Source organism: Lygodium microphyllum, chromosome 5 (genome assembly GCF_053477565.2).
Source record: "Lygodium microphyllum isolate KBCC chromosome 5, Lygodium_microphyllum_v1.1.10, whole genome shotgun sequence".
In the NCBI taxonomy this organism is placed as follows: Eukaryota; Viridiplantae; Streptophyta; class Polypodiopsida; order Schizaeales; family Lygodiaceae; genus Lygodium; species Lygodium microphyllum.
Genome location: NC_141139.1, coordinates 48,684,653 through 48,699,949, shown reverse-complemented (window position 1 = coordinate 48,699,949; position 15,297 = coordinate 48,684,653). Strand labels below are relative to the sequence as shown.

At 43.4% G+C, this 15,297-nt stretch overlaps 1 protein-coding gene and 1 pseudogene across 6 annotated transcripts in view; both read left to right on the top strand.

Annotated features, from left to right (window-relative positions):
• The window catches only part of LOC148035796 (uncharacterized), a 167,564-nt gene that overhangs the window by 36,417 nt on the left and 115,850 nt on the right, over positions 1-15,297 (top strand). For all 6 annotated transcript variants that reach the window (XM_087677805.1, XM_087677808.1, XM_087677810.1 and 3 more), the window contains exon 3: positions 7,715-7,800. In XM_087677805.1, the coding sequence (XP_087533931.1) occupies positions 7,715-7,800 (86 nt within the window). The remainder of the gene's footprint in view (positions 1-7,714; positions 7,801-15,297) is intronic.
• Positions 13,773-14,504, top strand: LOC148035798 (uncharacterized; annotated as a pseudogene).

Sequence of the window (15,297 nt, the reverse complement as noted above, 5' to 3'; positions counted from 1 at the left end):
GGAGCTCATGATTCAAATTGATGCAATAGGTCCTATCCCGAGCCGCATAGTGGTTAGTCAAGTGTGCCCAACGCTCGAATGCTAAGTCAAAATGCTGGAAACGTTGAAGCTAAGAGTGAAACTCAGACAATAAGCCCTGTATAAGCTTGATAATAGCGGAGGTGTCATAAGCCTTTCATGAGTGGATGACCTCATTTGGAAGAAGTGTGGGATTGGGTTGGGGTTTCAACCCGTGCACTAAATCCTATAGGTTTTGAGATTCTAAGATGTGCCTCATCAAACTTGATTATGTGGTATAGTTTGAGGTGTTGAAATTAGTCTTATCATTAAAAGCATGCTTGGCAGATGAGGAGCTAGAACCATGAGGTGTCTATGAAGGTGGATAGGTGGGATAGGATGGAGGATAAGATGGTGGTGGTGGTGGTGGTGGATAAGAAGGATGAAGGGGTAATGGTGGATAGGCAGAAATAGGTTGTTGATGTCCAATGAGTACCGATTGATGCGGAGGTATTGAAATAGGCATAGGTCCATATGATACTATAGGTGGAGGCATTGGGACACGATAGCCTTGTCCAAATGTCAGTTGGGGCACAACATAATGATCGGATGGTCCACTAGGTAATGCCATAGAAGCAAATTGTGGTACCAGATGATCCACACTCGAGTATGTCTGGGTTGTACTTCCAAAGGGATAACTTCAAAGTGTGTATGTGCGAGGTCGAGTCTTCATCATAGGTACACCATCCATAAATAGGTATGTTCCTAAAGATTGTGCCTAAATGTTTAGAATCCCTCGGTGTGGTGTGTGGTGCAAAATGTACTGCACTTAATGGAAGTGGAAAGGAAGGTGTAGCGGAAGATGAGGGAGGGATGTGTGGGAGCCCCAATGGAATAGTGATAGATGTTGTTGTGGGAAATATGGTTGGTTCCTTTTCTCCATTAAATGCATTAGATGAAGATGCACCTACTCCAAATCGACCATGAGAAATAAAATCATTTGAAGGAAAAGGAAGGAAAGGAATATTTACAAGTTCTTCTTTCAGCTTTTTACCTAGTTTTGAGTTCATAAAGAAATACTTGTCTTCCTCATTACTCAGAAACCAAAGGTTATTTTGAAGAGTCCCTTCTTAATGAGCATCCCCCGATCCAACATAAAATACAGAATCAGTTGGTATATGATGAAGGAAAAGGAAGGGAATGAATGCTTACAAGTTCTTTTGTCAGCTTCTTACCTAGTTTCGAGCTCATAAAGAAATAATTATCTTCCTTATTACTTAGAAACCAAAGGTTATTTTGAAGAGTCCCTTCTTGATGAGCATCCCCCAATCCAATAGAAAATACAAAATTAGTTGGCATAGAATTTGACATAATAATACTTGACATTGGAGAAAAGAAGTGTTGTGGAAGTGGAGTGTAATCTGAGCCAAGTTCCACTTGCAGATGGCCAGCTCGTAGTGGAGATTCCAAAGGTCTTGCAAGATTAGTAGTTTTGTGCACTGAATCTAAAGGAGGGAACTCAGGCTTACCTTGAACCTCTTGCTGAGCCCTATGCATAAGGATGAGATCATACCCAACGGTGGAAATTTGATATGGTCTATGGACTCCATGGTAGTCCGATGGTTCTCTACCCATGTTAGATCAAAGGCCCACTCCTGATCGTTTCTGTCCATGTTTGGCCATGGAGACTAGAGCGATGATGTGAATTCGCTCGAAGTCATATGACCTTTATGTTGCTCCCACTTCTGCGGATGAGCTCTCCAATCAAATGCCAAGGTTTCATAGAGAGTACCTAGCTTTGATACCATGTGAAGAAATTCTCTAAATGTAGGAACACAAAACCAATCGTATGATAAAGCACAAAACTGATAAACATAGAACATAGTTAGGGATGGGGTAACTCAGAGATAGTGAACACAATGAAGAATGAAGTGAATGACTATTGAATATACAATGCTCATGCAGCAAACACACTGTAGTGAGTACTGAACCTCGAACTCTTGTATCTCTACGAGATCAAGGTAGAGGTTATGAGCTGAAGGGTGCGTTGTACTCCGAAATGGATCCCGAAATGCAGCAAAGAAATCTCTGTGTTTCGAACACTAGCAAGCGTAGCCAAAGAGGTTGGATTTGATGCAGACAGGCAATGAGGAGGGAGAAAAACCAAAACATAGATACTTGAGGAGAGAGAAAAAAACGTAGGTACTTGAGGAGAGAGAAACGTTGGGTAACAGTCGGAAACTGTAGACAACTGTGCAGGAAGTGTAGGCCATAGCTGAAGAAGAGAGAAACTCAGTAAACATAGATTCCGGATGATAGTGACAGTGTTTGACTGGTGGCAATAGGTCTCGCTGATGACATCAACAACAAATGCTAGCATCGGACGGTGGGCTACAGCTCCAGGATACTAGGCGACAACTCCTAGATATAGATGACAGCTGTGGGCTGCAAGCAACGGCTCATAGGTTGAGGTGAAGGCTAGAATTAGGGGCTAGATGGTAGCAAACGACAATGGGAAGCTTTGACTGCGATGTCTTCCATGAATGGGGTGTAGGCAACAGAGATATGACTCTTGAAACTTACAAAAACGAGATTAAGGAGAGTGGCGGGATGCATGCCTATTTGTAGAAAGTTTTGAGTACCCAAATTAGGGTTTTGCATGTGGGACATGGTAACTCTCTAGGTTCGTGTTTCTTTTTTAAGCAAGAAGGTTTCTGTAATTAAGTATGTTTTGGGGTTGTTTAGGTAAGACTAATGTATTTTTAGCTCAATACTTACGATCTCCTCTATATTGGTCAATGACATTAAAATGGCCATTTTCATGGTGAAGGAAGAGAGGGCCCTTTTTGGGGTTGGGAGTGGGAGGGGGAGGGAGAGAAGGGATAGGAGGGCCGGACAAGGGAGAGAAAAGGAAAAGGGGGGGGGTGTTGAGAAACCCTTCACCCTTCACCCACAATTTGCGTTTTTGCGTTTTGCGTTTAGGGTTTGCAGCCCCAAAAAGGGGTGCCATCCTAGATTGACTGTGCCTATTTATAGGCCACTCTCTCATTCATTCCTCATGGCTGATTTATTCAGTCCGTCACCTCTTTTCTCCAGTCTCTCCACTACCCTCATACCCCTTAAGGAGGACATTGGGTTTTGTGGTTCATGGCTGTCTTCATCATCTTCCTTGTGCTACGGCGCCCTTGTTCTCTCGTATCACATTCACTCCATGATTGAGAACTTCATCACTCCATTCATTAGAGTTTCTTCTCTCTTCTCTTTTCTTCTCCATGTTTTCCAAGTTCTCTCTGTGTTCCTCCCGTAAAACCCTACTGTCTTGCTGGTACGTCACCTTTTGACATGGTATCAGAGCTGGATCTGCTCAAATAACAGCAAAGATCCTCAACTCCAGTGACGGCAAAGACCGGTGTGGCGGGTTCGGGATCCACTTCTCTTCTTCTTCTGCTGCATCAAAATCTCGTTTTTGCAGGTTTCAGGTGTTTTCAGCTTGCTGCCCACACCCCTTTCGCGGAGGACATCGCAGTCTTAGTTGTCCCTTGCTGTCATCTAGAGTCTGGTGCATGTTTCCAGCCTTCCACCCGCAGTTTACAGCTGTTTACAGTAGAGCGACTGTTGCTGATCACTCTCCATTCAAAAAATAATCTCGTTTTTGTAGATTTTAGTTATTTCAGCTTATGCCCACAACCCGGACGCGGAGGACATTGAGATCCAAGCTGGCCATTGCTGTCTACAACAGTCTGGTGCCTGTTTCCAGCCTACCACACACTGTTTGGAGTTGATTTTAACATACTGATTGCTACTGTTGGTTTTTCCTGTGTTTTTAGTCTTTCTCTCTCCTGACCTGCGTTTTCCTACTGGTTGCAGCCTCTTATTGTTGGTCACATCCTCCTCCCACTGGCAGCTCACTTCTAGCCCTTCCACTGCTCTCCCACCCCTTGCGGCGGACATTGCGGTTCATGCTTCACACTACCCTTCCACACCCCTTGAGACAGACATTGTGGTTCGTGGTTCATAGCTCGTGGCTCGTGGCTCGTGGCTGACCTCTTTCACCTCTTCCTTTTTCAGCAAGGCACATTGGTACCCGTAGCTTCTTTACCAACAGATGACTAGACTATTGGGTGCTCCTACTATGGCATCACCAGACACACTACCGATGCTTGCCGACTTCGACCTTTGCTCTCCACCCCCCCAGAGTATATGCGTCTTCCACCAGGTACTCCTTGTGCTACCTCTCCCTTTTGGGCTAGAGAGTTCCTTTTGCATCGGCTATCAGAGTACTATGCTCAAGGCAATAAGACGCATCCGATGTGCACTAAGTCCTTTCGAGCACATGGAGGATCGATTGATGCTACGACCTCCTGGAGATCGTCGCAATGCCAACGTCAGTCTTCTTTCACTCATTTTTGGGTACAATGGCTACCACGGCCTGTGGTTCTGTAGTCTGCTCCATCGAGAGAGAGCGATTGTTTGATACTGTCTCCTCGTCAGTCCGTTCCTTTGAAAGATAGTGGCAGCTCGATTCCTTCCTCTTCTTCAGCTTCTCGGTCCGCTCCATTAAGAAGCAACGGCTGTTGCCCACTCATTGCTCAGTTTGAGCCCCACCCTTCACCCTTGCCTACTTAGGTTCGAGAGGCCACCTCTGGGAGTTCTTCACCACCCCAGATACCTTCTTCGGCACGATTGATGGCATTTCCTTCATCCTCAGACATTTCGGAGTCTGTGATCCATGAGTTTTTGGATTCCCTATCTACCTCAGAGGGGGATTTAGAGAGGGATGATTTTTATTTGCTCTCCGAGGGGGCATCTACATCTACTGCGACTTCAGAGGGGGCTCCTATTCCTCCAGTTGCACAGGGGGTCCCCACCCACCGCTCAATCCTTCGCACACCTTGGTGGAGGCCTTTTACCTTCTTCTTCTACCCTTGGATGGGATGGCTTCCTTCCAGCAGTCATCTCACCTATTGATACCCAGGATCTCAAGAATCTACCTAGATCAAGGCCTTGGAGGTTCAGCTGCGACTTGGTGACGAGGCTTTCATATTCCTTCTTGCATGGATGCACGGAGCTAGTGGCTTCTCTCCCGAGGTTGAGTTTCAGGTTCTCCTGTTCACTTTGTCTACTGTTTTTTATTGCAGGTTACCTTTTAGGTGGAAATCTTGGATCTTAGGGATCCTCTACATCTTCTTCCTCCTCTTCTTCTTGCCTTGGTCACTTGGTCAGCATGGAGCCAACTCTCGAGATTGAGTATGGGCATATCCTTATGGTTCTCGGCACCACACAAAGCTCGACATTCCTCCTATGCATTGCATGATTTCATTATCTTTGTACTAGGGCGCTTGGGCAAGTGAACAATTTTCCCATGAGCGACACTGTCCAAGTGGCACCTGCTGCATGACCATTCTTCAGCATGTAGCATTCCATTTCCACCTCACTCTTCTCTTCTTCCCCTTTTTGGGCCTGAGAGGGGGTGTTGAGAAACCCTTCACCCTTCACCCGCAATTTGTGTTTAGGGTTTGCAGCCCCAAAAAGGGGTGCCATCCTAGATTGACTGTGCCTATTTATAGGCCACTCTCTCATTCATTCCTCTGGCTGATTCATTCTGTCCGTCACCTCTTCTCTCCAGCCTCTCCACTATCCTCACACCCCTTCAGGAGGACATTGCGGTTCGTTGTTCGTGGCTGTCTTCATCATCTTCCTTGTGCTACGGCATCCTTGTTCCCTTGTATCACATTCACTCCATGATTCAGAACTTTATCATTCCATTCATTAGAGTTTCTTCTCTCTTCTCTTCTCTTCTCCATGTTTGCGAGTTCACTTTGTGTTCCTCCCCGCAAACCCTATTGTCTCGCTGGTATGTCATCTTTTGACTTGGGGGGGGGGGGAGCAAGCTTGGCAAGTCATAATGATGTGGTTACATCAAACTGTCTTTGATAGCTGAAAAGGTAATTTGCAAACACAAAATTACAGCAGAACCAGTAAATGCAACAATTAAATACTTACAAACAGAGCTAAAATGCTCTTGCTCAAGATAGTGGCACCTATTGGCCCCATGCTTAGAGCCCCTTTTGGTATTACTTTAGATCTCAAAGAGATTGTCCAAATTAACAATACAATTTGCAGAAATTCAGAGGTTTCTCACGATTGAAGTAACCTATGAATGCTCAAGAACCTTGGCACCATCATGGTTGGACTCAGACCAACTCTGGATCCACTGTAGGCCCATTTGAGGCCTCAGCCGGCTAAGCCCTAAAAATGACAAACGACAATTTGAACGCAATTTCTAGCAGCAATTGCATCCACAGGCATCCATCTTTGTCCCCTTGAATCTCCACAGTCTTGCTCACAAAAGGGGGGTTCCTTGTGACAAAACTATCCTGATTTCACTTTCTTCATGACAGAACTGTTCAGAATGCTGAGATCTTGAATAAGAGAAAACTAGGATTGGAGGAGATTGTGGGGCACCCAATCCGATTACTTCTTGCAATAGTAGCTAGCTGCGATCTGTTCCTTGGGCATTCAATTCAATGGCTACTAGGATCTCATTGAAGGGCATAGACTCCATGGTGTGTTGGAAAGGATCTGGGAATATTGTTGTTTGTCCAAGGCTCCCAACTCGCACTAAGTTTATCTACTGCACAAGTCAGTTTGGGTGGTCCGAAAGGATCTTGAGTGTAGGTGGTCCGGATTGAGGTAGGACAACAAGTTTGACAGGGAAGAAAAATGACAGGAGATTGTGCTGCAAATGAAGCTCTACAGCTGCCAGGCTGATCCCCTATGCACAGGTGACTGAACCAGCTGCTGCCATGCCTCATAATTGAGCTGCACCTTCAATCTCCATGGCTAAATCTCCAAAAACCAGCAGCAAAACTGAGCTAGAAGCAACTAAAACAGGGCTTGGCTGTTCCCAAGAGTGAGAGTGGCAAATGGCATAAAACTCCTAAAAGCGTTTAAGCCCCATGCCAAGGTTGCCCTTCTACTAAATCATAAGTGGCTGCCCAAACTTTGGCCGAACTTTCAAATTAAGGTTTATAAACCACTCTATTTACAAGTTTCACATTTAACTTTGGAAACTCATCGTTTCAAAGGTTATGAGCCAATTCTTTGGTCTTGTTCTTGTACAACAAGGCCTTGACTCCGCCCATTGCATCTCGAGTGCCCATGTCCTTCACTACTAGTGCAATGGGGACCGATTCCCAGAGCAAGGGAACTGAAAATTATAAATTGAAATCTTTGGTGAAGATTAATGAAAATGTTTAAGAATTCTTTCACATTTCACACTCTAGTGACATTATAACGGGGATTTGGGGCAATTTGTAGCCCATAAGTATGTATAAAAGCCAACTAGGTTGGTATGCTTGCATTTGATTAGGGATTTGCAGAAGCTTGTGTACTATTATGCAATGCAACCACCTCATTTGGCTAAGTTTTTCATGTCATAAATGATCATGCACACAATTGTGAATACAATCTCTATTTTGTACTACTACAAGAGCCCTTGAGGAAATGTCTTTACTTAAAACTTGGCTATTGATCCACAAAAGTGGTGTTTGAAGCTAGGAGTGTGTGCCTATAATAGTTCTTTAAAGTTGAAAACTCTTTTGAAACTTTTCAAGTAAAAGGACTAGGTGGTTTATGAGCATGAGTGTTTTTATTTTGAATAGATTTTATGTTAATAAATTTTTCTCGCTCATCTCATTGTTTGATATGCTTGTAGGATATTATTAAGGATCTTCATTATTCTGTGGATGCTAGAGAGTTTAAACGATACAAAGACAATTGGTCTTTCAAGAAGGGTTCAAGGTACTCTTCTTTATTGATGAGAAGAACCATGGTTGCTATTGTTGTATCACTGCTTTTAGATTCTAAATAAAGAAACAACTTTGTGTATCTAACTTGATTTAAGTAAAACACCAAATTGAAGAATTTGGCGTTATAGACATATTTCAGTCTCATAACCTCTCCTTTGCTAGAGGGCCAAGTTCGTTGTGTAATATGAAACAATAGCAGGATTTGATAAACACAGGTCCTAGATTGCACTCTTTCATTTATGCATGCCTTATGCTCTGATGCCCTTCCTTTTGAAGCAATGGCCGCTAATAAGCTCAAAGGTAGATGGCCTCAGTGATGCCATCAAATAGAGCCCTATACTTAGCCTCAGTTGTGGAAGCCACCACTATCTCTTGCTCACAGCTATCCCAAGAAATGGGAGTTGTGTCCAAGGTAAAGATGTAGGTGCCATGGGAATGCTGGGTATTAGGATCTCTTGCTGAATCAAAACGAATGTACCCGTGCAAACATAAACTAGAACCATAAATCAGCCCATAAAAATAAGTACTCCTTAAATATCTCAAAACACGAAGACATGCAATCCAATGTGACGCCCTAGATTCTTTGAAATACTGACTGAGAAAACTAATTGAGTATGCTCAATCTAGCCTAGTATGAATTAACCATAGGTGTTTCCCTGCTATAGATCTATAGGTGTGCTGATTGAGGGGTTGACCTATGGTATCTTTAGATAGTGGACAGTGGGATTGAGAGGTGTGGCCATAGGCCATGTCTGATCTTAGTAATACTAATCTACCAATTGAAGACCATACTTGTGCTGTGATACAAAAATACATCCCTTAGATCGAACTATCTTAATTCCCAAAAAATAAGACAAACACCAAGGTTTATTATCTTAAATGTAGCACAAAGCTTAGCCTTAATTTCTGCTATGGCAGTAGAATCTTAGCCAGTGATGGATAAATTGTTTATTTATGGTAGGATAGGACATACAAGTTCGGATCATAAGGGGTGGAATGGTATCCCTGAGTTTGAAGAAACTCATCCATCCTCTAGAATCAAGACCATGGTGTTTGCTTGAGCTCATAAAGAGCTTTCTGCAAGCGAAAGATCTTATCTTTCTGGTTAGCAAAAGAAAATCTGGGTGGTTGTTCCACATAGACTTCTTCCTCCAAGCACTTTTGAGATCCATTTGGGAAATTTGCTAACCATGGTGAGCGGCTAGCGCAACCAACAAACAGAATGATGTCAACTGCGCAATAGGGGTAATGGTCTACCTTCTCTTTATAATCAATACCTTGCTTCTGTCAAAACCCTTGTACCACAAGGCGAGCCTTGTTCTCATCTAAAGTCTGATCAGTCTTTAGCTTAGTCCTAAATATCCACTTTGTCTTGATAACTTTCTTGTGTCTCAATGATCCACCAACGTCAAACTCTCATTTTGGTTAATAATCTCAAGCTCCTTCTCCATGGCTTCTTACCATTGAGGGTGTTGCAAAGTCTTATACCAACCATTCGACTCAGAGTATACTATGTAGTCAGTTGTAAACAACAATGCAAATGAGGCTGGAGGCGCAAGATGGGTAGATCATATGAGATGGGGATCATATGATGAGTAGCTACACTATCCACCAAGTACTTGTCTGTGATGAATGGGTCTCTACAGCACATCGGAAGGCAACTCGTAGATATGGACGAGACTTGCATCCTCAAATGTCTCTAAGGAGATGATATGGATCTCTATAGACCAGTCAGACATGCTCTCTGATGTTGAGAATATTGTTGATTGCTATGATTGATCGATGGTAGTGTGGGTTTAGCCTCGCCATTGCCTTTGCTAGGGGTTACCACCACCTTGTCTTCCTTGTTGGGGGTTGCTTGATTGAGGGGTAGGGGTTTGAGTCTTAGCTTTTGGTGTTATGTCTCTTGCGTTTAAACGACACTCGTTGTCAAAGTGGTTAGTCTTCTAACAATGCTGATAATACCTATTTTTCTTAAATACATTTTGCCACTCGGGTTTAAGAAAGGACTGGGAAGCCCCTTGGATCTCACTAACTTGGTTTTAATTTTGATTTGAGTTTTGATTTTACTTGCCCTTCCCTTGTTGCCCCTTTTGAGAAAAAGCAACGAGAGCCCCATCTATGGAGGTCACACTATGAAATAGATCGAATAGTTGAGCATAATGTAGTAGTTGAGGCTCAAATTTATAGAATGTGGCTATAATAGGATGTGGATTACTTGTGTACAAAATATTTTCATAGTAGCTATTTAAGGAACAATGTGACCTGATCATCAGATGACTTCACAGCCCCCGTGATAGAGAACTCGATGAGAAGTCGTCGATACTCAGTCAACTTGACTTTCAAGTCATCTTGGTTAGAGATTTTATTGTTTTGGAGATTATGGTCAAGATTTATGCGATAGGTCCTATCCCAAGTTGCATATTGGTTTGCCAAGTGTACCTAATGCTAAAGCTGAGAATGAAACTCAGGCAATAAACCTTGCATGAGCTCGACAATAGTGGAGGTATTCCTAGCCTTCCATGAGCGGAAAACCTCCTATGGAACAAGTATGAGATTAGGTTGGGGTTCCAACCCTTGCACAATATGCTATAGGTTTTGTGAGCCAATGACATATCTTATCAGATTGAACCAAGTAGTGTAGCTAGATTTGTTAAAATGAGTCTTGTCAGTGAAGGTATGTTTGGTTGATGAGGAAGAAGAACCATGAGGTGTCGGATAGGTAGCATAGGAAGGATAGTGTTGATAAGAAGGAGGTGGTGGAGGGGGATGAGGAGGAGGAGGTGGATAGGTAGAAATGGGTTGTAAGTATCCGATGGGTGTTGATTGATACAGAGACTCTAGAATATGAATGTTTTCATAAGATACAGGTGGAGGTGGAGACAAATTTGCCCTGACTAAGATGGAGGCAAATTGTGGTACCAATTGATCCACACTCAATAATGGATAGGTGGAAATCCCAAGCCTTGATAAGTCTGAAAGTGTATGGATGGGGATGTTAGGTTAGGGTTCAGGAGTATGTGCACACTTAGAGACACTTATAGTGAACAAGTGAGTAGCAAGAGAAGAGACTATTGGAAGGTCATATCCACTATGTGAGAATGGTGTGAAAGTACAATCCCTTAGGTACTAAGTACCACACCCATTGTGATGGATGTTCACACAGAGAAAAAACCCTTCTCCAACTAGAAGGTTAAAAGTGCCTATGGATAAGGGAGTGTTCACACTAGAACTTAGGAGAAACACAATAAGTGTAACAAACCCCTCTTGAGTGAATGATGTGAACATATACAGGGAATAGACAGATCAATCCCTAGATGGTATCAAGCCTAGAGCCTTGTGAAAGGCTTCGAACTCCTCTCTGGAGAGAGCTTTCATAAATACATCTACCAAGTTGTCTTGTGTAGGGATATAAACCAAGTCAATCTCCCTTTCATGGAGCCTTTCTCAGGCATAATGATAATGCATTTCAATGTGCTTAGTGTGAGCATGAAAACCTAGATTCCTCATAACAACCATGGTACTTTGACTGTTAGTATATATAGGAGTGGGTAATTGTTGTCCCACACTAAGATCGACTAAAAGGTGCCCGAGCCATATGTATTTCAATGTAGCTGTAAACACTACCTTGTATTCAGCTTCACAGCTAGATGTGGCCATTGTAGAGTGCTTATCGCTCAGCCAAGAAATGCACGAATCACCAAGCATGAAACAATTACCATTAGTGGATAACCTTGGGTACTCAGATTGTTGCAAAATAATGCCCCACGGGCCACCCCCCCCAAACTAGGAAGTGGAAGGATCATTTGCTGTCTTGTAATGCATCTAACAGCCACCTAGGGACTACTTTAGCTTCCTTAATAGTAGTCCTCTCATCGGCCACTTCATAATCAACAATGCCTTGATCAATGTGTTGAAAAGCAGGCTGCTGTTTAGTATGTGTTTGCTACTAATTTTGTTGCTGTAAACCTCGAATAGGTTGCTAAAATTGACCAAAATCACGTGCACTTTGCTGAAATAAAGGCAATACAAACAGTCAAACATGTCCATAGTCAAATAGTCAAACGTGCATTCCATGAAGGCCTGGCTAGCATGTTTAGCGAATGCATCTCTACTAACAAAAATCTTGTTGGTGAAGGGTTGGCACAAGGAGTACCCTTTACTTTTTGCACTACAAGCAATGAAAATGCATTCGAAAACATTTTCTTGCAGTTTATGTCTTCGTGACTGTGGCACCAAAGCATATGCCAAACAACCAAAGATATGAATATGTGACCCCACTGCTTTTTGGCCATTCCAAGCCTCATAAGGCATACGTTCAGCCAATGCTTTAGTTGGTTCAACGCATACACTGCATAGATGATAGTATCAATGAAACCAACTTTTCTTACGTGGATGGGTAGTAAATCCTTGATTACAACTTAATTACAGCAGCAAACAATAAATGCAAATCTGAAAATACAAATTTACCTACTGATCTTGGACAATGCACACCCCGATTGGCCCCAAAATTGGCGCCCCTTTTGGTATTTCTTTAGCTTTATTAAAGAAGAAGTTGATTTACAATGGGATTTTCCCGATCCCCTTTCGCAATCCAAACTCCCCTTGCTGTCCAAAGTGACAAGCAAGTCTTCAATCTGATTTGCCCCTTGATTCGGGCACTTAATTGGCCTTCACCCTCTTCATAGACGATGGAAATGCCCCAAATTCAACGGTTGGCTAGTCCTCCATCTGAATTTAGCTGAAATTCACATTCAGCCCAGAAAAATCCAAGTTTTGGAGCTTCCAATTTCTGGCATGCTTCTCGAGGCTGCTGCTAAAACCTAATTTCTGCTGTAAATTAGGGTTTACAGCAGAGAAATTTGAAATTTCTCAGCCTTGAAGGGTCCAAATGCTGAGATCTTCTGAGCAAGGCTGTGAAATGGTTGGGAGATGAGAGAGAAAGGTGTAGAGAGAGAAAATTCAGAGTTTTGTCGTAAGAAGAATGATTGAAAATTAGTCAAATGCAGCTGGTGCCCTACCCCAACAGCATTAAATGCTGTCGCCTACAGTTGAGACATCCAAATCAGTTGTCACCTTGTACCTGGATGCAATCGCCTAGTTGTGGAGGGTCCGAATCTACAATCGCCTCCTCAAAACTCACTTGTGACTGGCTATAATGGCTGAAAATAGGTTGGCTATGGCTGCTCACAGCTCTCCCACATTTGCTACAACAAGAATGATCTCTTTTTTCCTCCTCTTCAGGCTTTTACCAGCCTGTATGGGCAAGTTTGCCAAATGGCAGCCTTCCCAAATGGTTTTTTCAACATTATCCATAATTAAATATTAATTTTCAGCCTTTAATTACCGAAAATTAATCTATTATTTATTTTGGTGCTCGGAAAAATAATCTGACTGGACAATAATCTTCCGTTCTCGAGTCTCTCTAAGCCATCTTTGACCATTAGATCGGCGTTAGGCAAGGTGGGTTCAGTACGTACGTACGGATCGTTACCGTACGGTACGTACTGATCGTACGTTTTGTATACGTATGGAACATAAAAAACGTGATCATTTTTTTCATTTAAAATTTGGGGCTCAAAATGTGATGTGCCTAACGATTTCTGTATCGCTTGGTTATTTGTTGATTTTCCTGGGCAAATTGAGACAAAAGCCCCAAATGTGTTCACTATTTCAGTGTTTGCAAGTTACGTGAGCTACAAGAGGCGCCAGTGTGCACAGACTAGGTACGTCTCGTCTCTCTCTCTCTTTGCACTCTCTCTCTCTCTCGCTGTGGGCTCACATTCATGCATGCTGGAGCCTCTCTCTCTCTCGCAATGGACTCTCTTCTCTCTCTCTCTCTCTCTCTCTCTCTCTCTCTCTCTCTCGCACGCGTACGCGCACGCTCGCTCGCGTTGATTCTTGTGTACGCGCGCGCACATATTTATTGATGTTTTTCTCTCTTATCTTGTTCCAAGAGCCATCATGCCGAAACCAGTCAATCCCTATTGGAAGGAGTATACCAATATACTCCATATCATCAACACTCCCAGGCAAGCTGGTTCAGGTAGTCGTAGGTGGTCATGCAAATTCTACAATTTCACATTGACTAGTACAATTACGTGTGTGGTGAAGCATTTGACGGGCATCAATTGCACAAACAACTGTAGTGCGTGCAAGGTGCCAAAAGCTGTCCGAGAGAAGTTGATTGTTGAGATCTTCCCAGCAATGGGGGCAGCAGCAAAAGGCCAAGGATCCCAGAAAACACAAGACGCCTTGCACGATGCTCTTATTGGGGAGTTTGGTGATCCTCCTACACAGGTAGAGGAGAGTTTTGTGTCTTAGAGCAGCGATCTGCTAGTAGGAAGAGGGCTCGTGTCATGCAGGAGGAGGAGGAGGAGGAAGGTTCTAATGATGTGCATGTGCCTAGGCAAACCACCTTGCCTTCACGTGTGCATTCTCAGTCTTGGGTGAGAGAGCGTCAGAAGGTGGCTGAGATGGAGATTGCTCGCACTCTCATTGAGTGCAACACCAGTTTCAATGTCTTAAGGACTGAGCAGTGGAAGAGGATGGTTAGGGGCCATTGCCCAAGTGGGTGCTAGTGCTACAGATTCATGGTGTGGGCTGGATTACAAAAAAATGCACATCATTGCACTTGACGAGCAAAAGGCCTTAATAAATAAGGCATTGGTCCCAGTGAAAGCTGGCTGGGAGTAGTTTGGATGCACCATCATCTCTGATGGATGGAGTGATATATGCAGGCGGCACATCATAAATATACTTGTCTCCTCTTGTCTTGGTACTTCCTTCTTGTGCGCTGTAGATGCAGGGAAGGCAGGAGAGAAGATCACAGGTGAGTTTATCTATGGGCATATTTGTACAGTTATCATGGAGATTGGTAAAGAGAATGTGGTCCAAGTTGTTACAGATAATGCATCCAACTGCAAGGCAATGGGAAAAATGGTGAAGGCGGAGTTCCCACACATTGTGTGGACTCCATGTGCAGCCCATTGTCTAGACTTGCTTATGGAGGACATAGGCAAACTACCTTGGGTGCAGCCCACAGTTTTAGATGCTACTAGGATGACCACATTCTTTCGAAAGAAGCATCAGGCTTTAGCTATCTTTCGTAGCTACAATAATCTAGATATGGTGCGGCTCTCCCAGTCCAGATTTGCATACATGTTTTTGGTGTTGCAAAGGCTCTTCAAGCTTAGGGATCCACTTTTGCAGACAGTTGTGGACCCAAAGTGGAGAGACATGTCTCATGCACAAAAAGAGGCGACCAAAGCCATTCAACTCATCTTCCATAATCCGGTGTCATCATTATCCACTTGGCCTAAGAATCTGGCCTACTCTCCTTATGTTTGACAGCTCCGACACTGTGGGATTTGTGTTTTGCTACCCATGTCACTCCTTGGCATCAAAGGATTGCAGTTTGCTCCCTTAGCAGCTCGTGATCATCTTCCACATCGCTGATACCATCAAAGGACTGCAGTTCACTCCCTCG